Genomic DNA, 27579 nt, shown 5'->3' with positions numbered 1-27579 from the left:
TTAACATTGTCAATGTTTTTGACAAAAAAAAAAAAATTAAAGAACACGCTAAGCTTTGTATATTCTTTTTCTTGTGAGCTAAATGCTACAATCTTAATAGATGAAAAGAAAATTATTTTATTTTAGTCACTACTATTAAATTGAAGATCTTTTTTTAAAAAAAAATTAATCAATTGTCGTTCATGAAATTTTAACTCAGAATTTAATCCAACAAATAGAGATTACGTGTCATCTACTTAGACCAAATGATCATTTGACAAGATTTTTACAAAATATGACTTTCCTTTTACTGTAGACGACTGCACTGTTCTCATTTCTCAAAGCACTCCACTAATCAAATATTCATAGAATGAAATTATTCTGAAAGCACAACTGGACCTTGTAGTATGGTGACACTTCTCTTTTGTTAAGATTGAGGTCTTAAATTCCACTTCTAAAATTCTCAAAAAAAAAAAAAAAAAAAAAAATCGACTTAATAAAGTAACAGAATCCAAATTTCAAAGGTGCATTGAGTCCTTAAAACAACTGCAGCATACTCCACAGGTGAGCAAATGTAAAACATCCTTTTAATCAATTTTATTGTTGAGATTCTTTTCTTTTTTTGGCTAAGAATTCCACAGGTGAGCTTTAAGGCGGAGGCTAATCCGATCACCCTCCATTGCTGAATTGACCATCATAACATATTTTGGACAAATTTTTCCTATTTTATCTTTTCTTGCAAAAAATTATGAAATCACCCAAACTCATTCAACAACCACCAAAATATACTAAAGAGTTTGGCAACTTACGACCGAATAATGACAATGTTCGGTAGAATACTGCCGAATGCCTTTTTCATTTCCATTCGGTGGTTACTTACCGAAAACTCCGTCAATGTTTGGCAGTTAGGTGTCGAATAACCGCAAACATTTCGACAGACAAGTGTCGAATAACCCGACAAATAAAATTAAAATTTTTTATTTTAAAAGTAAAATTGGAATTTAAAAATTGGGTGATCAACTTAGCAATTTAGAGTGGTCAAAAAAGCCTTGGCCAAGCTTTAATTAGGTACATTTCTAAGAAGTAACCCCTTCTGACAATTTCAAAATTGAGGTTGTGTATATATAGTCAAATAAACTAGCCTTCCTACTTGGACAGTTCTAGGCCTCTCAAGTTGCCGATGCCTCTTGGCATTACTGATTACCCTTACTATCTTAAAGGGATTTTTCTGAAGCTGCATTTGAAGCATCCACATTTGAGATTTCTGTAGTAAAAATGGACCTTTCAGACCACACACAATCACAGATTTTTGCGGGTGCATTCTTCAGCCTTCAATATTTTTCATAGAAAAGCAAGCTAGCTTCTGCAGCAAGAACATCTCCCTCTGAAACGCTACACACTTCTGAATCTGAAATAGAAAACCAGCAGGCAGCAGTAGCCTCGGATTGACCATCAGCTTCTTCCTCACCCAAATCAGCTCTCACACTTCTGTAAACAGTGTAATGCCCGCTTCCAGCTCTTCCAAAGTGCTCCACAACAGCAACAAGGCGGTACAAACAAGTTTGGGGAAAGCTGGATTCTCCCGGTAAATCTTGTGCCTTTGTAGTGAATTGAGATACATCTAAAGCTAATTCTTCTGGGTAGATGCTTCTCGTTGGTCCATAGACATGATTCAGCATTCTCGGATCATACTGCAAATTGAATTGATTGGAACAAGGGATTGGGTTTTTACTTTTTTGCTGAACTTTCCCTCTTTTCATGCCTTCTTCCCAACTCTTTGTTCCCATCCCACTGGTCATGAAACTTAAAAGGTCCAAAACCAATGGAAAAGAAATATGGCCCTACAATCATAAGTACAGCAGCCCACCACTATGACAAATATTTCAAGCATATGCCCAAGCAAGGAATATATGTGCATTCTCAGATAACATGTGTAAGAAAATTGAAAAAAGAGAGAAAGAAAAGGGCCATAGATTTTAAACTGCACAGAAATTGGCAAATGTATTTGAACTGCTATAACATGGGCTTGGTTACCCTCAAAATATGTTGAGAAACCCATGGATCAAATATAAGTAAAGCAAGAAATTCCAAATACCTGAAGTTTTACAAGTTCTCCAAATACATTGATTGAAACACGTTTTAGATGAATGCATAGAATCTGCAAGTACACAATCAGAGAATGGATATTCTTAAATATTGAAGTGCATAACTAAAGACTTCCAAAGAAAACAAAGATCTCAGGATACCCTCACTTAAAATACAGAAAGTGAGAAAGCAGCTAGAGCAAGTACCCAAATTATATCAGAAAATTACATAAAACTTATAGCTTTGGCTTTTTAAGACAGATTTGCAAACAGGGTTAGGTTAGTGGTGCATGTCATGTATAGGAAAGAAAAAAAACACAGCAACCAATTTAGTTAGGCTTGTCCTGGTCAAATTTTTAGCTTGCAGTTTATCTTCTCATTGGTTGCTTTACATAACCATCCACATCGGCTCAATTCCCAATTCAGGCTTAGTTTAACCAACACAATCAAATCCACCTGAGGCATTGTATCTTTTGAATAATTTTTTGAAGCTTGAATTGATATAAAAATAACTTATTTTCATCAGAAGTTTACACATACCGACCCATGACATCAAATAATTTGATAACTTCAAAGAAGCATATAATTTGATAACTGTATATGAAAATTCCAGTTTTTCTCCTTTGTGTTGGATTACCAAGTAAAATGAGGATTCCTTGGTTTTTTTGTTAATCTTTTTTTTTTTTTTTTTTTCTTTCTGTAGAAGTCAAGTGAAGACAATAAGCAAAAGAAATATAACAGAAAGTTGGATCCTGTGATCAAAGCTCAAGAACCAGAAAAGCCAAGTCAACCTACTTTGGGTATATACATATTTAACAGTTCAGCTTTGGAGTAGCTTCCCCATAACTAACCATGCTTGGTTAGCATGCAAAGATTTTCCAAATTCTGTTAGTTAGATTGGGTTTTCTTGTACATTATGAAAATATAAACACCCTTTGTATAATTGTGCCAACAGCATTTTCCTTCGTTTTTGAAATCCCTATATCATGTCAAAGCAGTTAAGGTATATATACCTTATAGGCATTATGTATTTATTTTTTTGCATGGAACAAGGCTTCCATATAATTGATAAAATAAAACTAAGTCTTCAAGATGCCTACAGATGTCATGCCAAACAATGCCCAACTCCCATTTATCTTTCTTGCCTACAAGAACCATTCAGTCTAATTGACACCTGGAAGGCTGGAAAGTACCTTAGATTTTATGAAAACAATAAATGCATCAGTACACAAACCTTTGGGCAACGAGCAATACTTATTTGCTTTAGAGTACAAGAAAATTTATTTGACCATGGTAGTGTATCTAGATTAAGAACTCTTTGACAGTCACAGGAATCTTGCTCAGTGCATCTCTTAATCTTTTCAATCTCTGCCTGCAAAACAAACACACAGTAGCAACATATATAATATTCATATCACTCAATAGCTCCAGAAAGGGATGAGAACCTCAAGAGCCAGACCAGGCTAGAATAAGAAGGCAGTCAAAAAGAAAATTGTGAATTATTAAAAAATATGAGTAACAAAATCCCTACAAGAACAGCCTGGTGCCACGTCCAAGTCAGGGTGATGTTACTTAAGTTCCCCACTCTCAGTGATGCAAAGCATTTATGGCATGTAATGAACAGTCAAAAGAGTGTTTTAGTTTTTTAAAATTTAATAAGGAAGTTGGATTACCATAAGATTACATCAAATATCCAAAAAGCCATCATGAAACAGTAGAAGCCTGTTATTAATGTATCTGTGGAAGTCCTAAAAGTGTATTTAGGGAGGAGAAAGAGTCATAAAAAGCATATGCTAAAAGGGACAGGCCACTTTGTTTGCAGCAACCAACTTGGTTGGCTATATCGTTGTTGAAAGTAGCGGGTCCTTCTCTTGCTGCTGAGGGACTGCTTGTTGATGAGATTAAGCATTTGTTGGATGGTTTTGCTATGACTGGGTTGAGTTTTTGTCCTAGAGAGTGCAACAATGTAGCACACACTATAGCTCGTTTTATGTTGCGGAATTATGGTGTCTTTTTTTGTTTAGAGGAGGGTTCCCTCTTGACTAATGGATTGTATCGCTAGGGTTTGCCCTGTAATGACTTTGCAAAATTAATAATATTTCATTGACACCTTCTCAAAAAAAAAAAAAAAAAAAAAAAGCCTGGTTCTATATAATTTAAGATGTAGTCAGCTTCTAAACTATCCTATTGGCTTTCCCTTGATTTCCCTTTGGATATCTAGGCTCTAATGGTGATTGGACTATCAGCAATCCTTACTTACTGTGTAAGAGGAGTATCTTTCTTTGTATTTACATCACCCAGCAAAACAAAAGGAGAAAAAAGAAAAAGGAAGACAAAGATAAAAGCGTAATAAGAACCCTAACCCTGCTGCGTTTGTCACATGAGGTAGATAAGGCTATCAGGTTACATATTTCTAAATGGGAATAAAGACTATCACAATAGGGATTTACCTCATTTACTCCTATAGAGAATAAAAACTTGATTGCAGCAATATGCCAACAATGGCTGCAGTGGTAATTCTCAACTTGTTCAGCAACAGTGAACTGCTTCAGGCAATCCTCTAAGGTACATCCAACCATCTAATATAGTAATATAAATTTAAAAAAAAAAAAAAAAAAAAAAATGTAAAAGAGGTGGCATTTAGTTTTAGAAGAAAACAATCATAAGAATGGAAGCCAAGTGATAGGCTCAAACATACACAATATCAAAGTGTGAAATCTTCAGTACACATACAATTGTGGCACCACCACCAAGCACTGGTGAAAGAGGCAAGCTGTGAAAAGATTCAAAATTCAGTGATATCTGCAAAATAAACAAAGATAAAATCATGACAGGAGACTAGAGATGTGGCAAGTGAAAACTGTATATTGTGACAAAATAAACTCATTTTTTAAAATTTCGAACCTAAAAGACCAGAAGACAACCTAGTAGGATGACCAAGACCACAAGATACGAACTTTCCAAGCAATCTAAGAAAAATTAGGCACTGAAATTGGTGGAAGTTCAAAGGAGATGATTTTGGAAAGAGAAACAGTATCACCCCTACCAATCCCCAGATTTTTACTGATTGCACAAATACTAAATGTTCATATACTAACACATGAAGGCAAGTGTAACTCAAATAAGTGTATCATAATGTGAAGTTCCTTCTAAAAGTCATACGAACCTGTGATGAACAACTTCGACATGTTAGGATGCTACCAAGAATTCCATCAAATGGTCCAAGGAAGCATTGTTGCCATCTTTCCAGAACACTTTGGTTCTCGGTTCTCTTTGGAGTAATAAACCTACAATTAGAGGCAAAGACTTCTGCTAAAGAACGTTGATTTGGAAGATAACAATCTGAAAACTCTTCTCTTAAAGATGACAGAAGATGAAGAAATGCTTCTGCTGCATCCTACGTGCATAAAATATTACGTATTAGATATTCAATTGCAATTTGCTCAATTTGTTATAGCATTCACAAGGCAAAGCAGCACCTGCTGGCTTGTTAGATCGAAATTTTGAATGTAATTTGTCATTGCAAGCATCACTCTCTGTGGACTTAGTATGACTCTTCCTCCACCAACTACGCATAGTTCTACAGAAATATTATAAATTAATTTGGTACACCTAATAGAAAAGCTAGAAAGCTATTATTTTTCTAAAAAAAAAAAAAAGATTATCTATCAGGTCATTTATGTCTTATGAAACATAGTAGTACAACACAGCATAAAGAGCATTCCAACATACATTTGCACTCAAACAAAATTCAAGTGATTCCGCCAATGACCATTTGGTCTAGTTGATGGCACTCAGTCTCCCCTTTGTAGAAGGAGGTCCTAGTTCATATCTCATCGACAAAAGTTGTTGATTTATCAAAATAAAAACATAAAAAATCAAGTGATTCCATTGGGTTTGATGCTAACCTTCTAACAAAGCAGACAAAGCTATTGTAAGCGGCAAGCTATCTAGCCGATCCTCAGCTAATGGGAACTCACATTCCTCTAAAAACTTTTGTAGAAAAGGTTGGAAGTATGAACAGCCAGCCAGAGCCTGAGAAATTTTCAAGATTCAAGATTCAAAAATCAAACAATAAAAGCACACAACCATCTTAATAAGCAAAACAAGAGAGCACGCATGCTCAAAGTGTGTATACCTGTAAAATCACATTAAGAAAACAATTATTTCCAAGATTTTGCAATCCTGGAACCAGGCGCAACTTCGGAGCACCACTTTCAGTCTTATTCAGCCACTCTAAGCTGCTTAACTTGCCCAATTTCGAGTCTTTCATAGCCAAAACAAAACCAGCAATACCCAGAAGACCAGCCACAGATATGTGAAACCCAGATGATGAAATCAAGTTTGAGCCAGAAAGAGTCTTATACCCATGTTGGAATTGGCGAATCAAAGACTTCAAAGTTACCTCTCTTTCAACCTTCATTCTTTCTTAATCTTGGTTGCTCGGGAAGAGGTATAGCAAAGAGGACCTACCGAACAGAGCAGAGAGTACAAACAAAGTGAAACAGATAGTAAGAACAACAACAAAGACTGCCAAAATGGTATGAAAATAGAGATTTCTCTGCAGAAACATCATCTAGCAGTGTCTGTGGGTAGATACTAGATAAACAGATGAGATGGGCTTACCGTAAAACCCTGCAACAACAATTGAGATGGGCTTCGAGTAAATTGCTCACTCCTAAGTCCTAAGCTTCAACAAAGGAAGATGATACGTCTCATACAGAAAAGCAAATATATAAATATAAATATAAGTTATTTTATTTTTTGGTCTGAAATATAAGTTGACTCTTGAGCTTTCCCAACTTCTGTTTTTCTTGGAACAAGGAGGACAAAGCAGAAAGTGGGTTCTAAATACTTCGAAATTTCGAATTGACCAAATTTTGTCAAAAAAAAAAACAAAACAACACAATTTAGCAACATCAATTTTTTGTTGAGAGAAATCTCACGTTGAAGATGTGAAGGCCGTACTAGTAGCTTATAAGGGTTTGGGCTACTCCTCTCATTGCCAATTGGTTTTGGGATAGATGCCTAGATTTCTTCATGGTATTAGAGCAGGTTATTTACGTGATGCGTCTAACGGCTACACGTGCTCCCACGTTACCCAATATAAATTGTCCACGTGTTAGGCTTAAATGACGCTACACGTGCGGGGGCGTGTTGAGAGAAATCTCACATTAAATATGTGAGGGTCTTGCTAGTGGCTTATAAGGGTTTGAGCTACTACTCCCATTACCAATTGGTTTTGGGATGAATGTCTAAATTTCTTCATTTTTTACCCAACATAATAACCCAACTTAAAAATTACATAGAATTAACAAGTTAATTTTAGATATAAAGTACATGTCAAGGTTGATATGATTAATAAACAAAATAAAACACTTATTAAGCTCTTAAGATTAGTCAAAGTGGTGAGAGTAGTTGAGGTAAAGATTAGGATTAGGTTATAATGTAACAAAAGAAATAAACAAAAAAAAATATTAAATATTAATATATGTTATAAACTAGAGAGAAATATGGACAATTCAAATGTATATTTCTCAAATAATTTGTATTTAAGGCCTTCTACAATGGTGATTCCCAAATACCCAATAGCCAAATCAATTTTGGGTATTAAAAAGTGTAAAAAATATATATTTTGGGGATCACAAAAACAATGGTGTTAAGGCCCAAATATGAGGATATTAATATTTAACTCATTTACTTAATCTTAAAATTGATTAAGTGCCCGTTAATTAAATATTTAAAATATTTTATGATTAAGAATATTATATCATTATTAATAATTTAATTAGTTCTTCAAAATGACACCAATATTAATATATTAATATTAAAATATTAAAAACGTTAAACACAATACAATTTATTTCATTTCACAATACAAACACATAAACTAAACAACATTGGTCCATCAAGCATGTGGTGCGCCTCCCGTTTGGATCCATATGTGCTCAATCAAATTTTCCTTCAAGTGTGCATTCACACGCCTGTTCCTAATCAAATTGCGAAGGAAATTCTCCTCAAGGAAAGATGATGGAGGCTCACCTTGTATGCTTGGTTCCAGACCGTCATACTCTGCTTCTGCCCTTCTAATCGCCTCTTCCACATTAAACTCATGCCAGGCTGGATCATCTTGCTGTAGCTCATCATCGACAATCATATTGTGCAATATTATACACGCCTTCATGATATAACCTATATCATCCATATCCCAATAATGAGCGGGTTGTTTGATAATCTGTCATCAGGCTTTTAAAAATCTCAAACGCCATTTCCACATCCTTACGGAGGCCCTCTTGTTTCCTCTCAAACAACCTGTGAGGTTCCGAAACCGGATTGCGTATTGATGAAATTAGAGTCGCCCACTTGGGGTAGTTCTCGTCAGCAAGATAGTATGAGATTTTGAATTCCACATCATTCACACTGTATTTCACCTGTAGGCTCTTCCAGATATCTCCCAATCAAAGAGGTGTGACCAATCTAGCACGGTAATGTCATTGTTAGAACCCAGAAATCCGAAGTTTGCATGTCAAATCTACGTGTCGTATGAGGCAACTGCTTCTAAAATAACGGTTGGTGTCTGATAGTGCCCACGATAGTGAGCTTGCTCAGCCATGGGGCAATTTTGCCACACCCAGTGCATGCAGTCTAAGCTTCCAATCATTCCTGGAAATCCTCTATGGCGCTCCTTTCGCATGAGTCTTCTCATATCCTCCAAGTTAGGTTTGCGGAGATACTCCTCCTCATAGACGTTTGTGATGGCTCGACAGTTGTTATATAGTGCATCCTTTATGGTGCCCTAGCTAATGGTTAGTAGCTCTGCAACCCCATCGAGAGGTTGGCCATACGCCATCACTCTCAATATCGCAGTCACCTTCTGATGGGGTGTGTAACCAAGTCTACCTAGGGCATCTGGCCTGGATTGGAACCAATCATCATGGAGGCACACATCGTTCAGAATCTTGTTGAATAGGGGTTGATGCATATGGAAGCGTCTTTGAAATGTCACTGTGTCTTCTATCGGTGCAGGGATGAAGTAATTTTGCATCAGCCTCCGGTGACCGCCTTCTCTATCCCGACGTGTGTAACGCCGACGAGAACACGAACCACCATGACTTGGACGTGGGGCGACTACTGATTGCCCAATGGACATAATTACACGCCCCATCAGCATTATGCCTTCCTCTACCCTCTCGTAACTAGCGTCAGAATCGTCAAACTCGATCTCGGGAGGACTCAAAGATGACGACGAAGACGATGAGTAGTTGAAAGGATTCATCAAAGTGTTGATCGGATGATAAATTATCCTGAATAGATAAAAACTATGTTAAATACAATGGACGAAGTTATCACAATTTATAGAGAGTTCTACATAATAGGGTACGCGAATAGTCACTTCATACACGGTACATGAATAGTCATTTCATGTAGGGTTAGTGAATAGTCACTTCATGCAGGGTTAGTGAATAGTCACTTCATGAAGGGATAGTGAATAGTCATTTCATACAGGGAGCGTGAATAGTCACTTTATGCAGGGTGCGTGAATAGTCACTTCATGCAGGATATAAGAATAGTCATTTCATACAAGGTACATAATTCAAATCCACTACATAATTTAAATCCTAAACATAATAATTCAAATCCTAAGCATAATTTAACTCTCAAACATAATAAAAATATAATTCAACTCTCAAACATAATAAAAACATAATTCAAATCCTAAACATAATAATTCAAATCCCAAACATAATTCAAATCTCAAACATAGTAAAAACATAATTCAAATCCACTAATTGTTTGGAGGGTACCCTGGGTATGACTGGTTAAGGTCGGTTATATCCGGGTAATATCCGGATAAGGTAGTACGTGCACATCTTCTTGCAATTATTTCAGCTTGCTTTGATCCCCAATACTCTTTTTGCATGTCATTCATGTTTGTCAAGTCTTTATCCATAATCTGACCTTCCTCCCACTCTATAGCCCTCTCAAGCTTCACTTGTTCTCTTGCTTCCCTCGCCCTTGCTCTTGCTTTCTTTGCTCTTTCTCTTGCTTCCATGTCATGTCTCTTGCCACTTCTCTTTCTTGCCTTGTTTTTTCTCTGTCATGTCTCATTTCCTCAGCTACACGTGACCTATCATTATATTCGTCAATTGCATCCAACATATGAATTTGGTGGGGTTTAGCTGCCTTGGCCCGCTTTGCTTTATTTCTTCGTAGTGGCCTTGGGTGTGACGGGCCTACCGGTTGCCATGATGGTGGGTCATCCTCAAAGCAAATCTCATCTTGATCATCCGGTGTGTCATCGGTCGGTGCTTCCTGATCTCTGACTCGCATGGTTGAATTTGCAACTGAGTACTTGACGCATTCTTTTAAATCTTTCCAAACGTGGAGCAAGCTAAACTTTTTTTCATTGTTCTTGTCTTTATATATCTCAAGTGCGTCCGCAAACTACAAAAATTATGACATATGAACAAATTATCAAGTATTAACAATTGAATAAACATACAACATTCAATTAAATATATACATTCATAAAATAAAACTTACCACATCGTCTGAATTCACACCGCTTTGATGTTTTCTTTCGGCATCCAAAAACGAGGCATAAAATTTGTTGCAAAACGTGGCAATGTCCTTCCACCATGATCTAATTGTGCCTATCGTTCTGCCCGTTGGTGTGCCCAAATTACACTGAAAAGCAATGTAAACTTCGGCCCAAAATACGTCATTTTTTTGTTGTGCACCAAGTTCCGAATTTGGAGACTTTTCTAGCCAAGCTTGAACTAGAGTAATATCTTCATCTTTTGACCAACCAAGACCTCTAACCATATTGAATTCACTAAATTTGATGAAAGGGTGGTGTAAAATAGAGAAGGATATGAAGAAAAAACTAAGAAGAATGAGGTTTATATAGAATTTTTGGTGTACTAGCCGTTATAAAATTAAAGGGAATTTTTTTAAAAAAATTCTGAATCTTTTTGAATTTTTTTCAATTTTTTCTATATATTTTTTTTTCAAAAATTATATTTAACTGATCTGGGCCATTGATTTTCAACGGCATGCAGATCTGGGCCATGAATTGCAAATCAAAACAAAGCCAAAACTTCATGCACGAGCCGTTGTTTTTCAATCACCCATCATGTCACCATCCATTCCTTTATTCTAATTGTGGGGCTCGCGTGCAGCCTTGACATCATGAGCTTTTCTATAAGCTTTTATTTGTTGGTGGGCCAGCCATTTAATTTGGTTTTTGGTATAGTCTATACCTAAAACTGGGGATAGCTTTTGGGTCTCAAAAAATTATGGGGATCACATTTCGGCTCATTGTGGTTGGATTATACCCATTTTATACCCAAAAAATGGGTTTGGGGATCATATTCAGGCTACATTGTGGAAGACCTAAGAGTTGTAGAATTTCTGCTTGAATCCATGGACAACTTATAACTCAGACATGGATATGCAATCTTAGTTGCAGATATAGCATGCATAGAGCAACTTCAACACCTAGGCAATATTAGGCTTTCTTCATATATTTACTCAAGTTGCAGTTTACTCAAGTGCTTCACTTTATTGACTAAAGTAACCAGTCAGAACTATTGGGGAGACAACATGGTAGCTTAGGCCTTCCACAGTAGTAAGTGAGTGTCATAACCATAAATGGGTTTAAAGTGGTCTAAATGGTGCTGAAAGTGAGTGTCATATGTGCTGAAGCTATAGTAGTGTTGAGTGCCATAACTGAGTGTCATATTTTGTGTCTAACTGAGATTAATTGATGATTAATTTATAATTCATAACTTATATATTTATGAATATTATATCATTGGTTTTATTTTAATGAGATTTTTAATATAAGGTCAATATTGAAATATATTTGAACATTTTATTTTATTAGCCATATTATAATTTCTCTATTTTCTCTTCACCAAAATGTCTTTCAAGTTGTTTAGTATTTTTTAATGTTTGAAATGCATAAAAATGGTAAACACAACACACTTCAATAACTTCAACTTGACGTGCCTTTAACCAAGCCCTTTGTTTCGGGTCCATAATTGAAAGGTCTGTCTTCATGAGATCTGTGTCTTGTTTCCTTTGCTTCATTTTTTTGCGCTTCTTAGCACTCTGTTCATGATGATTTGACAGCTTCTGTGTCTCCAAATATACTTTATCCATATGATTGACAATTTGGCTGACTTGGGAATTGTCCTGCCTCACCTTCTTTGAATTATTTCTTCCTGGTGGCCTCGGATGAGCGTCACCTAGTGGTTGGAAAGCCGAGGCGTCCTCTTCATCTGCGCTATGTCGAATCCTTTCACCGTTCATCTCATTAGTGGGTGTTTCGTCGACATCGGTAGGGGTGTCGGATGTACCTTTCTCCACAGAACGTTGTCATTTCACATGGTGTTGCATCTTAACCTAAACATGGTGCCATTTGAAAGAGTGTTCGTCATTTTCTGCTTGGTATCGTCGGTTGGTTTGCCTCGCTCAACTATGAACATGAAAACAAACTAATTAATGAAAAATAATATAAACATGATTGGATAGAATTAAAGTCTAACATGAAAACTTACAATATCCGCTTCATTTTGGCCGATCATCCGTGATATATCGCGTTCATCATACAGGTCCAATAATTCGTGGTGGCAGCCGCCATCTTCCTAAAATGAGCTTGGACCACTCCAACTCGACGATTATTGGACACCGCTCTCAGACAATTCCTCATGAATTCTTCAAACACTTTGTTCCAGAAAACCATATCTTTTTGTTGTGAGCCAATGATGAAATCCTCCTAGTTTTGTATCCACACCTCGACTAGAGCTACTTCTTCCTCGTTGAACCACTTCTTGCCTTTCGGATTGCCCATGGATGATGAAAACAAACTGAAAACTTCAATTTAACAATTTAGTGTGAAAAAGAAAGATGGGTAGTGAATATATGAGTTGTGGGTGGGCTATTTATAGAAAAAAATGTTGATATAGCCGTTAGAAAATATTCTAGATTTTTAAAGATTTTTTTAAGATTTTTTATGTATAAAAAAAAATTAATTGCAATGGTAGAATAATGTACGCCGTTGATCTCCAAAGGTCACATTATTCCAGTCATTAGATCAGCCTATTTTATAAGAAAAAAAAAAGTTGATGGAGGTTCAATAGAGTAGTTTTGAGTAGTATTTTAGATCAACATCAACAACCCATGCATATTGCTAGCTAATGTTATAGTCAATCTGAATATCACCATAAAGGTTTATTACAAAGTAGCCATTGGCCCATTGTTGGGTTGATAGTTGATACCTTAAGCAGAGAAACCCAATGTCATTGGCTCATTGCCTCAATAATCATCTGGGTGCCTTGCTTTTCATTTCTCACTTGCCCGCAAATAACCACCGTCTTTAAAAAAAAAAAATGTTAAATTTTAAAATCCATAAAAATCTCTAGGGAGAAGATTGGAGAATTGATGGACTTTGTTATTTGTATTTTACATTGTAAAGTCCATGAAACTCCATAATTTAATAAAGTCTTTAAAAGTCGATGACTTTTTGAATATCATGTGACTTTTGTAGACTTTATAAAAGTCTACATTGAATACCACTAAACTTTTATAAACTCTTTAAAAGTCTAGATTTAATACTACCAAACTTTTATAGACTTTTCAAAAGTCTAGATTTAATACACCTAAATTTTTAATTTCCATTAAAATCCATCAAACTCCATATTGAATACACCCCACTTAATCCCCGATTATTAAAATGAGTGGCACTTTTGTGTTAGGTCGATGAAACTTCTTCTCTCGACTAATTCGAGTAGCGAGCAAGTGGGGGAATCGTGAGTTGGAAACTATCCCGAATAGGATTGGAAATGGCTTGGTCAATAATGAGTGAACCTTATTTTATAAACGTTTTTTATAAATTCCTGAATTTATTTATATTTAATATTTTGAGCTTTGATTAAGTAATACTAATTGTGAGTTAAACTTTTGTTTTGGAAATGCTTTTATGATTTAATTCTTATTTGTTATCTTGAGTTTTATTAAGAATAATGAATTGTGAGTTGGACTTTGTTTTCAAATGATTTACAGAATTTAATTGATTTATTTTATGATTGTTTCATCTTTGGAAATATTACTTGTCTCATGTTTCTGAGTTTTTATGGCATAAAGCGCACTTGATTTATAGCAACATTGATTACATAAATTCCTTTCTTATAAATTGTGTCAATGAACTAAGATTTTAGCTCATGATTGCATGCATAATTTTATATGATGATTGCATGAGTTTAATTTAACTAAAATGAATTTTTTTGGGGAATTTCATTCGAGGATTTGGTTGAAAATTAAATGATCTACATGGTTTGTTTTTTTGCATTATTCTGAGAAGTTTTATAATTAAATTTCATGTCCCTTGGAAATGATTTCAATCGAGCAATTTTTTATGATTTGAGAGCGATTTTAATTAAAAGGATTTATGAAAGAGTTGTATTTTCAGTTATTATATGGATAAGTATTTTCTGAGCTGTGGTTTATTGAGTTATGGAAAGCAGATTCAAACCGCCACATGAGTACCATCCCCCTGTTGTTGTTTTCTTAGAGCAAATTAATTAACACAAATACTTACCAAAGCTCTAAGTTTACTCGTAAGTGCACGAATCGAATGGTAGCAAAGGGTGCAAAGTACGAGGTCGATACCACATAGAATGAGTTTAGTATCAATAAACCAGCTCAACTTGACATATTAGAAATACTACTGATAGGGGGATTTGTAGAGATGAGACACACACACACACAAAACACGACATTGTTAAGAATTCAGAATCCACCACATATTATAAGATTACAACTATTATGGTGACATGCAATTGAAAGTGAACACATACAATAAAGTTTGCCAGCCGAGAGGCCTTGATTATCGGACACTCGTTTAACTATTGTTTTCCTTATTCATAGATTAAGAGCTTGATTATCGCAACTTAACCTAGTTAACTCACATGTTCCTAGGAAGCTTGATTATCGTCTACCTAAGTTGTTAACCATGCAAGAGTCATTAAGATTATATGAAAACGACAAACACATAGAGCATGATAGTATCTTGATTATCGATCTAGATGACATCTATGAAACCTATTTATCAAAGATAAGTTCTTAGGATATCTCCTTGTTACCTACTGAATTGATTAGCTTGATTATCACCTCTCAATTTCATAACAATTACTAGATGCAAACAACTCTATGGTAGCTAGTCAAAGAGTGCAAACAAATAGAATCAATTAAAACAGACAATAGGAACTTATCGCATGCAAACATCACATTAAATCACATGGCTTTATTTCATTAACCATAAATCAACATTGATCGAATAATAAGAGCTTCATCATCATCTTAACAATGCAAAACTAAAATAAAAATATAATAAAGAAAATAAAAGAACCAACTTTCATTAAATAATCAAATAGTGAATCCATGATGAAAGAAGAATAGACTAATTAACTAAAGAAAACAAAAAAAATCAAAAGAAGAAAACAAGAAGAAACAAGGAAAAGCCCAAAGAAGATGCAGCTAAGGCAGCAAGAAGGCTCGCTACCCCCTCCTCCTCCTTGCCAACTTCTCTCTCTCTCTCTCTCTAACTTTTAGAAAATAAAAAGCTGTAAGGTGTAGAAGATATATGATCTATGAAGGAGTGAGGGTCTTATATAGTAGTGAGGAGGTGGAGAGGTTTTGCTGATTTTTCAATGTGGGATAAGTGCATTCTTTGCTCTTTAAGGCTTCTAATTTTCGGCCAAAAGTGGGCCTTGGGCTGATTTGGGATCTTTTTGGGCGTAACTTTCTTTTCAGCTCGCGGAACTGCTGCGCTATCTCCACTAAAACGGCCATATCTTGAGCTAGAAAACTCGGAATTGAAATCTATAAAATTCCCTACGAAGCTAACATCCGTAGCTTTCCAACCATATATGGTATTCTATCAGATTCGATTTGTAGAGGTACATAATCACTGTCGAAATTCATGTTTAATTTTACAGGGTTTTGACTTCTTCTTCAACTAGGATTCCTTGTAATCTTTGACTAAATCTTGTGAGATTTTCCTTGAGCATGAAGGATTCCTTGCTTGGGCCTTGGATCAGCTATAGGTGTGGTATAGGCTTGGGCTCTTGGACCTTAGAATGGCACAACTTGGGCTTCCTACAATTGGGCTTGCAATAGGCGCATGGCCTTGGTCCTTTGGGCTAGGGTTGTGTGCATGGCCCATAGTGTATGGGCTGCATGTGTGGTCCATGTCATGTGATGATGGCACGGTTGACCATTGACTTTGACCTTTGACCAAAAGTTAACCTTGACAAAAAAGATTCCTCAAAAGATTCTATCTAAGATTCTCCAAAGATTCCTTCCAGATTCCAAATGCTTCTAGAAGATTTCCTCAGGATTCTTTTTCCCATTTTTTTCATTTTTAGCTCAAAATAGCCTAATTTAGCTCCTTTCTTCATCAAAGCTTCATTAAACCTGCAAAACACAAAACTAAACTAAAATACACAAAAATGTCGAGTTCTTGCACTCTAGGTTCGGAAGTTAATATCATAAAATGTTGCAAAATGAACACTCAACATCCCCTGACAGTGATATCAGCTCTGCGTGCACGTATAACCAGGCTTGTCTGCTCGTCCGTGCATTGAGATCACTCTGTACGGAAAGTGACGAGCATATATGTCCACTCGTGCATCGAGATCACTCTGCACATGAAGTGACAAGCTTATCTGCCTGCTCGTGCATATGCATGGGATGTGGCGAGATTATTTGCCTAAGTGTATGGCCCATTTCTCTGAGTACAAGTATGACATGTTTTTAGTTCTTTTCCGAGATATTCTACAACATGAGTTAAATGGAGAAATTTACTTTCGTAATTTATCAGTTTTTCAAGCATGATATTATTTGAAACTTTTTAATTAGCATTCTTTGTTGAAGAATTTGCTGAGTATTTCATGCATACTTGATTTGTTTGAATTATCGTTTTGATGGCATTACGATGTTCTTAGAAAAAGGATTGTGAAATGGTTAATGCAAATGGTTTTTAAAACTGGGACTTTCAAAGAAAATGAGGTTAAGGAAAATGAGTAGTTAATTGTGGGATCCCTTATGAGACCCACTCCACATTGTATTTCGATAATCGGAACCGTCCACTTTCTTAGTTTCCATTGAAGGTTCGTTCTTGCAAAAAATTAGGTTTAATCGAAAACCATTTGACCGTTGATTAAATAATCACCATTTCAAGTGATCAAAAATATTTTATTCGTTTATTTATTTTATCAAAGTTTAATAGCTTAATAGTTCTGATTTGCTTAATTTTTTGTAAAGGCGATTTTTGAATATAGACTTAAAAGATAGACGATTCGGATCATTAAAATACAATATAAAATAGAGCCTATATTGAAATCTCACACTTGAGGCTTCCTGTATGTATGTATCAATATTGTAAGAAACTGTAAAATTAAATACCAAAAGAAAATCATGAAATTCGAACACAACAAACAACTAACAAGGCACATAGGACAACAATGACATTCGAACAAAATGTCACAATTTCATAGCAACACCAGTACTCAATAGATGAGTAGCTTGACCTCATACCAAAACCAATAAATAAATACACCAAAAATTTTAAAAACCCAATTAGAAAACTAAGGGTGTACTCAATCCAGGCTTTTAAAGATTTTTGTTAAATTAAAAAGTTAAGGAATGCTCAATCAAGACTTTCATAGACTTTTAAAAAGTTTATGAAAGTCAGAAGTACCCGATTAAGACTTTTTAAAAGATTTATGAAAGTTATATAATACTCAAAATGTCAATGACTTTCATAAATTTCTCATTAATAGACTTTAAAAGACTTTTGGCATTGAAATGTAGGGATTAATACCAATTTGCTCCACAAATTATTACACTTGTATCAGTTTGCTCCCCAGACTTCTAATTTAGAAAATTAAGGACTCTTACTTTTTCAATTTTGCCAATTGAGGTTCTTCCGTCAATTTACACATTTTTTATCCAAATCTTTGAGGGCAAAATGGTCCATTCCATTTAGATCTTATCATTTTTTCCTAATGCATCATTTTTCATCTTTTATTTCTCGCTAAATTTTGATTGATTATCTCGATATTTTTTAGATAAAAAATGTACAAATTGACAGAATAACCTTAATTGGCAAAATTGAAAAAGTCAGGGCACTTAATTTTTCAAATTAGAAGTCTGAGAAGTAAACTGATACATGTGTAATAGTCTGGGGAGCAAAATGACATTAATCCCTGAAATGTACATACTTTGTATTTAACCCTAAACCTTTTTATTTCTCTCCCATCTTCACCCTCAGACTTTGAAAGAGTTTTGGCATTGAGGTATAAATAAACCTCCTTATGTTCTTCCCAGCACCGCTTCCCCGCCACCGCCGTGCTTCTCTGCATCATCGCATGTCGTACCATTTTCTCTTTCCTCTCTCTCTATCTCTCTCTTTTCTCTACTGTCTCTCTCTCTAAATCGTTGCTCCGTCTCCCTCATCCTCTCCCTGTCTCTTTGATCTGCCATATGAATTTGTTGAGTTTTCTACAGATGGGTAGGAGAAGAAGTTCCATGACCGACATCAGTGAGCTATGGGCATTTGACTTCTCATCACCTCACCAAGAAAACAATTGGGATTCTTAAAAGCACCCTTCCATGTGTAGACTATCATACATTGTTGTATTTAAGTTTTGGTTAATATATATAAATATATATATATATGTACAAGAATGCTCTAAAACTAATTGGATAGTAAGTTAATACAAAGCTAACTACCCTATTGGGCCCACTGCATAATGTAAACTCAAAATCTGAACCGTCTATTTTTTAGGTCATACTTCAAAAATTAGTAAAAAATCTCTAAAATCAGAAGCCATTTAGTCATTTGATTATAACAAGAACTATTTATATGCTTTTATCGAAAATACTGATTGTCTATTTATTTGATCTTAATAAGATGACTAAATGATTTATGATTTAGTTGATTTTTTGTAATAATAATCTTTGAAGTATGACCTAAATAATTGATGTTCAAATTATAAAATTAGTTATGTAATGAGCCTTTAGCTTCGTATTAATTTATTAACTGGTTAGCTTTAGAGCTCTATATATGTATGTACTTAAAGGTGTAAAATATTTTTAAAAACAACAAATTACAAGAACTTGTGTGAATGAGCTTCACAAGTAATGGCTAAATCCCGTTGGTTATTTATTTTTTGCTTTTTCCCTTGTGTTCATCAGTGACTTTATTTAAATGCTTTATTTATAAGTAATCGACTGTTTCAAATTTGAATATATACCAGGATGTATGTAGTAGACACAGTTGCTTTTTGCTACAAGCTTATATCTGCCAATTTTTATCTTAAAAAAATTCTGGCTTTTATTTATGCGTTTGCATGTTAAGTTTCGATATATAAAAATTAGTTGCAAAACTTGTTACTAAAAAGCTTCTGATCGAACATTGTGCCATGGGTTAGGTCGGCTAATGAGTTAGTCATAAACATTGTAGGTCTTTACAATTTATAGTTTTATGTTCTTAAAATGCAAGTAGAATGAATGTGTACTTGATAGTGTTTGCATAAAAAGCATTAATATCAAATGATCTAGTTTTGGAGTAATTCTTATAGCTGCATGTTGAATCAAATTTGGTTAGGCATAAAACGATAACAGAGTACTCTATGGAAGTAATTCTTTATTGTTTATTAAAAGACATTGAAATTATTAGAAGTTATTGAAAGTAAAATTTTTTTAATAAAACTCTATGAAAGTTTAAAAGTTTGTCATAATTCTAAAAATGTGTCACTTAAAAAAAGAAAAGTCTTTTAAAAGTGATTAAAATTCCGAATTGAGTACACTTCAACATTCCAAATACAAATGTATGAAATTCAGCCTCAGACATCCAAGGAAGGATAGAAGCAGCACAAGCTCTCAAGCCTGGCGAAGGCGAAAGCTCTTAGGCGGCCACTGCGAATGTTCTTGAGAAACAAGCCTTAGGATTTGTCATCATTGGTGATTTAAACTGCTCATTTAAAAGTTCAAAATACTGATTTATTAGCTTAATAAAACCCAGATAAATTTCATGAAACATGCTCATTGTGGCAAACATGATCTGGTTCAAAACATTTTCTAAAGTTCAATCAAGCAAATCACAGAAAATCAGAAAAACTTTATTGCTAAAGTGTAAACAGAATCTCAGACATCCAAGGAAGGATCAAGCAGCATTAGCTCTCAAGCCCCGCAAAAGGCGAAAGCTCTTAGGCGGCCACTGCGAATGTTTTGAGAAACAAGCCTTAGAGTTTGTCATCATTGATAATTATACAACCAATTTGATTCAATAAAAAACATAAGAAGATTATTAATCACTGCAGCAATTGCAAAACCCAAGTAACAAATTTCAGGAATAATAAAATACACCATCAATAAGTACCAACATTGCTAAAATATGCTACATTAACCTATTCCATCCAACAATGATCAGCAAGACAGAGAGACAAATAGCTGACAAAGTGAAAAGGATGGAGGAAGATTAATTTGAGGGACCTGTTCATCCCTAAAGCACTCAAACAACTGCTAAAGGGGCAGACGTAAAGTCCCAATAGAGAACAAAATGATCAAAATGTTGAGCATTGACCAATTAACATATAAGACCAAATGGGCATCGATCAAATATGTTCTACTAAAAAAACCCAACAAGAAAAATGTAATACATGTACAATACAGAACCCAGATACGAAATCAGAGAAGCAGGCAAAGAAAACATGTAAATAGCGTAAAAAATGGGTGAAATTTCAATTGCAACTAGAAAAAAACAGAGAGAATATGAAGAGAGAGTCTCAGACATCCAAGGAAGGATAAAAGCAGCATAAGCTCTCAAGCCTGGCGAAGGCGAAAGCTCTTAGGCGGCCACTGCGAATGTTCTTGAGAAACAAGCCTTTGGATCTATCATCATCGACTATACATGATCCATATTGCACACATTCAATCACAACACAAAATATACACACTAAAGAATGTAGCTGCAAATCTATATCATACACAGCATGAAAGCAGAGGCAAGCACGTTAAACCCATAAAGAGGAATAGAAGGGGAGAAGAGAGCTACGAGATGAAGAGTGAGGAGACTGGAGAGGGTCAATTTATACAGGAGAGAAGAGGTGGGGATTTTAGGGTTTCGTGGGATTAGACGGCTACGATTTGTTCATGGAACAGTCTAGACAATTTGAGAACTTGTGCTCCGCGAAGGGCCATTTTCGAATTGGGCTTTGGAATCGTTTGGTTTGGGTTAACCCGACTATGGCTCTTAACCCATCTTTCAATGAGGGTGGCTTAATTTGTCAAAAAAAAAAAAAAAAAATGTAAGAGCCATTTACATGCCACTCCAATTTTTCCTCCTCTCAAAAAATAAAGTACATTTGCTTGGCAGTCTTGGCCCCTCCTCAAACCAAACTATAGTCTCATCACAACTAAACCAAATTGTGCCAACTCATTGGTGATGAACAAGAAAAATAGAAGGGAGAGAACACATCAATCTCTAAGCTTCCGCAACCAATCTACCCTATACACTCAAACTTTCAACAAATGATTTAAAACCTTTTTTTATATATAAAAGGCTTATTTGCATATTTACCCCATAAAATTATAGTTTTGTCTCACTTTATTCCTTTAAAGTATTATCTTAATTTAGCCTTTGCAAGTTTCTCATGTGTCTCACATAACTCAAAAACTATCAAGTCCGTCAATTTCACCGCTAATTTATCCCCTGCCATGTAGACACCACGTCAGCAATTCCAAACAGAAAAATAGACAGACTTGACAATTTCAGATTTATTCAATAACCCTTTTAAATACCCTTTAAATTTTTTAACTCTTTAGCCCAAAATCTTATTTTAATGACCATTTTGCCTGTAAAATATTCATAATACTCTCCATATAAAACCCTTTTCTTTTTACTGTAGTTTTTTTTCCATTTTCTTTCAGCCAACCACTACCCCTCCCTCCCTCCTTCCCTCCCTCCCTAGCTAACCATTACCCCCCTCGCCGCCTCAGCCGCTGCTACAAACCCAGCAAAATCTTATGAAAAAAAACTCACGTCGCTCAACAAAACCCACAAAAAAAAACCCATCACCTCCCCCCTCGTCACCCAGCAAAAAAAAAAAAAAACTCATAAAATGGTTGATTCTTTGAGAGATCAGACCTATCAAAACTCAACAATGGAGAAGAATATGCAAAATTTTCATATATGGGTTTTTGGTCGACACATGGTCAAATTTTTGGTTGACACATGGTGGTGCTTTGGCACTTACCACAAATTACTTTTGTGGAATTTTTGTGGTGACCACAAATTCGACCATCTTTTCTTCTTTTATGGTTATAGCACATTCAACCAGATCTGAGTTTTTGAATTTTTTTATATTTGTTTTTTTAGATTTGGGTTGGGAGAGAAAATGAGAGAGATAGAGAGAGAAGATGATGGGTCACTGGCCGGTGCCCATCACCATCTTCCACCCCCTCTATCGACCTTTCATCTCTATCTGTCTCTTCCCCTTCCCTTCCAACCCATTTAGAGAAAAACTCATATCTAAGTTTTTGAATTTTTTTTTTTTGTTTCTTTTTTCATATTTGGGTTGGAAGAGAAGGGGAGAGAGATATAGAGTGGAGATGATGAGTCATTGGTCAATGAGGGAGGTCGCTCTTCATGGCTACTGTAGGAAGAAGATGGAGGAGGATTTGGCTGCTGCAGCAATTTGTCGAATTTTTAGTCGACATATGGTGGACTGTGGCAACATTTTTATTTATAAAGGAGTATTTTGGTTTGAAAAATATAATTATTATTGTTAATTTTGAGGGTAGAAGGTTAGAAAAGTTTAAGCCCTATTTAAAAAGGTTATTGAGTAAAATTTCTCAAAAAAGTTAGTAAGTCGGTACAAAGTCCTAAAACTCTCAAAAGCCTTCAGTGTCGCTCCCATGAGCCAAGTCTTCCTTCAGAAGCGGGAAGAGAGAGAGAGATAAGTAAAACAGAGAAAATGGCACCAGGCAAGAAGGGTAAGGCAAAGGGCAAGGCCAACCCTGCCGAGTCAACTCAACCCATCAACCAAAACAACTTCCCAGCCTGTATTCGGTCCGTACCTCCTTCCTCAGTCGCCATCACCATCCACGCCAAGCCCGGCTCCAAAATCGCATCCATCACTGGTTCCTCTCTCTCTCTCTCTCTCTCTATATATATATATGTGTGCGTGTGTGAAAATTGTAAATGTAATTTCCTTTTGTCTTTGTTTTTTTGGAATGAAGATTTCAGTGATGAGGCTTTGGGCGTGCAAATAGACGCGCCTCCAAAAGATGGGGAAGCTAATGCGGCGCTACTCGACTACATCAGCTCGGTCGGTCTTTCTTTTTCCTCTATTTTTTTTTAACTTTATTTTTAAATTAGAATTTTGTACATGCAATGCGGTTTAAAATTTGATGCGAGAATCCTTTGCTTCATTGGTACATCCTATAATAAGTGGGTTGGAGTGGATTTAATTCTTTCCGTTGTTTGTGCTTCGTCTGTTGAGAATTTTGTGGTTCCTGGTTCCTGAAGGGTCCTCACATTCATTGTGATTGCTTATGTTAATGCTATACAACTGCAATTTGTGTGTGGTTTCGAAATTCCGAGATAGATAACTCCTTTGTTAGACTATATTTTTGTACTTTATGCAAGTCAAGAAGGAAATGTAATTGAGAGGAAACTAACTTCAAGTGATTAATAGGATGAAACACCCCCATAAATGATGACCATTTATCGCACACTGCTGCTAAACTTTGGGCGACAGTCCAGTCAAGGTCCAAGTTGAAAGGAAATTTTTCCTACAAAGAAAAATACGATTGAATTGTTTGCTAGGAGGAGCAAAATTGTTTCCTGGGATTTTTGTAGTTTGGGTGAGTTGGTGATGCAGGAAATACTAGAAATGAAGAAATTCTGGTTTTTATTGGTGATATTAAGGAAGTAAAAGAGACTCTCTAGGGATTAATACGCATAGCGAGAATGCTGGTTTTTGGGGTGACAGCCTAAGTGAAGAGTGTGAGTTTACTGTTACATATTTACAGAGAGAATAATTAACATGAAGATTGCTTATAAATTGTTGCCATGTGAGAGGTGCATTAAGATGAACTTGTGGGTTAGTTCAAGGGTATGGTTTTATAAGTGAAGATACATAGGTTAAAGTGATGGTGGCAACTAGCAAGATAAGGCCGTTGGGTAACTTTGTGGCATCGTTCTGAAAGATTTGTTTATAAACAGGTTACTTGCTCTCCTATTCATAAAAGTGGGTTTTAGTCCGAGAACTTAGTACCTTTAACCAAGCTTTGTTGGGGAAGTGATATGGTGTTTGCAAAGGAGAGGAATATCGAGCTAACATAGAGGGGAATGGGGCAAGTGGGTCTTCTGAAGTGGTGAACAAGACTCATGGGATGGGCTTGTAAATAGGCACAAGGGGTGAATGGGAGCTCTTCTCAGGATTCCTTATGCTTAAAAATGGTGACTGTAGTTGATTCCTCTTAGAATCATGTGTGGTAATGTATTTGGATTTTTCATAGATTAAACTTTATCTGTTAATATGTCTAGATCTTTTTTTTTTTTTTTTTTTTTTTACAATTATTTTTTGTTTACTTGTGTACGATTATATGTTTTGATTCTACATGAAAACACAGACTAAATACACGCAGAAACACATACATAAATGAATATTTTTCAACCATAAAGACAGAACAGATCACTAAGAAAGTTTGATATCTGGACTTTGTTCTGATGAAAGATCAATTTTTACTTTAATTTTAGGGTACACGATGAGGCCTAAAATTTCAAGGGTCTGAGTTTTATTATCATGAATGTAATTTAGCATAGTTTTCTAATAAATTTTCTTTTGAAGTTGTAATTCCTTAGTTATTTGGTCTAGTCAGCTGTTAATGTTTATACAGGGAAGTTTTGCATTCATATTCTTCTCAAATTACAGGTTTTAGGCGTAAAAAGGAGGCAGGTTTCTATTGGTTCTGGCTCTAAATCAAGAGACAAGGTTGTTATCGTGGAGGAGATGACCCTACAAAGTGTTTTTGACATTCTGGAAAAAGTTTCCAAGAGCACCTGATAGAGTGAGAGATGTGAATTTGATCCTTGAATGTAACATGAAGCTTGATTTGCTGGTTGTACCTGACCAAGTGAAACTTGATTCAGCGAATTTTATTTGCTTTCGTTGAAATTCTTCCTAATGATGTTTTAGGTACTTCAAAACTGGTATTCGTTGTCCTATTTTACCCTCAAATAACTACTTGTTTATAAATGTAAATTATGACCACACTTAATATTACATCATTTAAATTACATGTTACCATTGTGTGAATAATGAATTGTTTCATACTATATTGCTTGCTCTTTCATCAGATATTCTAGTTTTCCTTCATCTTTAGACAAGTCTATGTTGGATTTTATAAAAATCTATCATATATATGTAATTTAGTCACTTCATGATTAGAATATTTACAAATTCTATTTTTTTTTTGGTCAGAAAACATCTTAACTTCATTGAAAGGATAATCCCTGGGGATACAAATTTGGCACGAGTCCCACAAATAAACATGACAGGACATAGAAAACTAGATTACTTGAAGAAGAGATAAACCTAAGTTCATCTCATGGGCATCAGTTCCCTATCTGGTAGGCAGAGAAGGGGGCAGGAAGACCATCGTACTCTGGGATCTCAACCAAGAAGGATGAGATTAAATTTCCCAATCCTGCTGTCAACAGCTTGATTTGCTTTTCAGTTGACCCAGGATCACTACACTTTCTGAAGATCCGAAGTTATGGCAGAATTACCTTGCAGAAGACAATAGATATCCAAAGGTGGGTCACTGATTGGATCTTGTTATTCAAGCTTTTATTAGGCTATAGGAGTCCGGTTCTGACTTAGATTTCTGATATAGCAGATTCTGATCTGAAGGGCTTTATTTTTCTCAACTCCTTGGCCTTTGTTTCTCTTGAATATAGGAACTCTCTTGTAGCAGCCATTGCCCCAGATATGGTGAGTGAAGAAGGGTCAGGAGTCCCTCTGAAGACAGTTTCACATCTGAACTTCCCTTAATTTGCTTAGATTCAATATAGACCATTACAGGCAATGATCTGACCTTGTTGTTGGGGTGTGAATAACTTAGGCCACAAAACAATTCATAGGCCCACTACCTTATCAAGTGTTTCTCGGATGAGATCACCATTTTTTCTTATTTTCCCAGGTGTATCTTTGCCCCTTGTAATCCAGCTCTATAATCTCTGTTACATATAGGAAATTTTGTGTATATCTCAGTCACACTTCTGGCATCCACTGGATTTCAAAGTAATTCTCTGAATTTCACTGACCTCTTTCCTCTTTTTTACCCAAGTATCAATCAAGTTCTTGGGAGAAGGTCACCTCATCTGTCCACCAAAGAGAGATGCCCCTGCTAGGCCATTTGAATCCATAACTTGACTGTATGTCCATTGTGTCAGTACCTCGAAGGAGCTTGAATTATCAAACAACACTTTCTTTCACCACTTGAAAATATTATACATATTCAGTACAAGCTAATCATTTATTTTTCAAAATATTTTTTGGGTGGCTGCAACTTCTACATAAACCCTGTGCAGGTCTGCTTTTAAGGGAATATGGACTTCAAGGCATTATTGTCGTAGAAGTTGGACCATTCTGTTTTGTGACAAAAGCATCGTAAAATAAGTTATTTAACATGAAAATCCAACAGTTTAAAATGTTTTTAATCTTGCCATTGTATTTCACCCAAGACCATATTATAAGTTGGTTTCGTGTTTTGCTTCGTCGACCACTTTTCATGTTGGATGTAGATTGAATAGGATACGAGTCATGCACAGAGGCATGTCTTCAAAAGGTTTCTTTTGGAATGATGATGTTAGGCTTGGATCCCCCCTAGTCGTAAGGTACCCTCTGGAGGTGGATTTCGGGAGCTTCGGGTTTGTTTGGTTCGAACCATTGTCATGACTTGTTGTGTTTCCCAAAGGTAGGCGCCTAACTGTTGGCTCAAATTTTTGTCAGTCCCTGTAGTGAAATATGTAGTATGATATGAACTTGCCCACACGTTGGGTTTGGTTGTTGAACTAAGGACTTCAATTCACTCTAAGAGCTGTGTTTTCTTGTTGGGACCGGAGGAGTTTCAGGTACCTTTAAAAGACACTTCAACATTCAAGTCGGTATTTGGAGCAAGTATTGAAGTAATTCAACAAGAAAAGTTGGGTGTATCTGGGTTTGCAGCTTCTATTTTCTTATAGTCAATCATTCTTGCTTGAGGAATTTTTTGCTATCTGATGATGATGATCCCATTCTTAGAGTTTATGGCAATTGACTTAGTCATAATGTTTATGACTTAGTCATAATGTGGATATATTGGACAAGTAAATATTATATAGGTTCGGTTCTGCCTTCTCCCTTCCAAACTATTTTGATCACTCAAATGAATT

At 35.6% G+C, this 27579-nt stretch overlaps 2 protein-coding genes, 1 long non-coding RNA gene and 4 other non-coding genes across 9 annotated transcripts; 2 read left to right on the top strand and 5 right to left on the bottom strand.

The window, feature by feature from the left end:
• Positions 1–992: 992 nt before the first annotated feature.
• Positions 993–6831, bottom strand: UBP27 (ubiquitin-specific protease 27). Of its 3 annotated transcripts, XM_086243902.1 has the most exons (10): positions 6690–6831; positions 6202–6532; positions 5972–6098; positions 5543–5643; positions 5230–5460; positions 4797–4865; positions 4514–4642; positions 3298–3435; positions 2075–2137; positions 993–1820 (listed from the first exon to the last, which is right to left on the bottom strand). In XM_086243902.1, the coding sequence occupies exons 2-10, from the start codon at positions 6484–6486 to the stop codon at positions 1311–1313; spliced, it is 1653 nt and encodes a 550-aa protein (XP_086100028.1). In that variant the 5' UTR covers positions 6487–6532; positions 6690–6831; the 3' UTR covers positions 993–1310. The 3 variants fall into 3 exon arrangements, with proteins under 3 accessions (XP_086100028.1, XP_086100030.1, XP_086100029.1); XM_086243904.1 differs by lacking the exon at positions 5543–5643 and having other exon boundaries at positions 5230–5453; positions 6690–6829; XM_086243903.1 differs by lacking the exon at positions 6690–6831 and having other exon boundaries at positions 6202–6571.
• Positions 6832–19974: 13143 nt separating this feature from the next.
• LOC147283845 (small nucleolar RNA SNORD14) lies at positions 19975–20099 on the bottom strand. Its single transcript, XR_015122561.1, has one exon. It is a non-coding gene; the product is annotated as a small nucleolar RNA SNORD14 (small nucleolar RNA).
• A 176-nt stretch (positions 20100–20275) lies between these two features.
• On the bottom strand, positions 20276–20399 carry LOC147283844 (small nucleolar RNA SNORD14). The gene has a single exon (XR_015122550.1). It is a non-coding gene; the product is annotated as a small nucleolar RNA SNORD14 (small nucleolar RNA).
• A 141-nt stretch (positions 20400–20540) lies between these two features.
• On the bottom strand, positions 20541–20646 carry LOC147283843 (small nucleolar RNA snoR99). The gene has a single exon (XR_015122732.1). It is a non-coding gene; the product is annotated as a small nucleolar RNA snoR99 (small nucleolar RNA).
• Positions 20647–20916: 270 nt separating this feature from the next.
• LOC147283842 (small nucleolar RNA SNORD14) lies at positions 20917–21041 on the bottom strand. Its single transcript, XR_015122764.1, has one exon. It is a non-coding gene; the product is annotated as a small nucleolar RNA SNORD14 (small nucleolar RNA).
• A 2010-nt stretch (positions 21042–23051) lies between these two features.
• LOC147283841 (uncharacterized) lies at positions 23052–25444 on the top strand. The gene is made up of 3 exons (XM_086245154.1): positions 23052–23276; positions 23376–23464; positions 25076–25444. The coding sequence occupies exons 1-3, from the start codon at positions 23111–23113 to the stop codon at positions 25205–25207; spliced, it is 387 nt and encodes a 128-aa protein (XP_086101280.1). The 5' UTR covers positions 23052–23110; the 3' UTR covers positions 25208–25444.
• Positions 25445–25653: 209 nt separating this feature from the next.
• On the top strand, positions 25654–26336 carry LOC147283840 (uncharacterized). The gene is made up of 2 exons (XR_015122523.1): positions 25654–25959; positions 26104–26336. It is a non-coding gene; the product is annotated as an uncharacterized LOC147283840 (long non-coding RNA).
• The last annotated feature ends 1243 nt before the right edge of the window (positions 26337–27579 follow it).

Source organism: Dryas octopetala, chromosome 5 (genome assembly GCF_963921425.1).
Source record: "Dryas octopetala chromosome 5, drDryOcto1.1, whole genome shotgun sequence".
Taxonomy (NCBI): domain Eukaryota; kingdom Viridiplantae; phylum Streptophyta; class Magnoliopsida; order Rosales; family Rosaceae; genus Dryas; species Dryas octopetala.
This window is presented reverse-complemented; position numbering and strand designations above follow the sequence as displayed.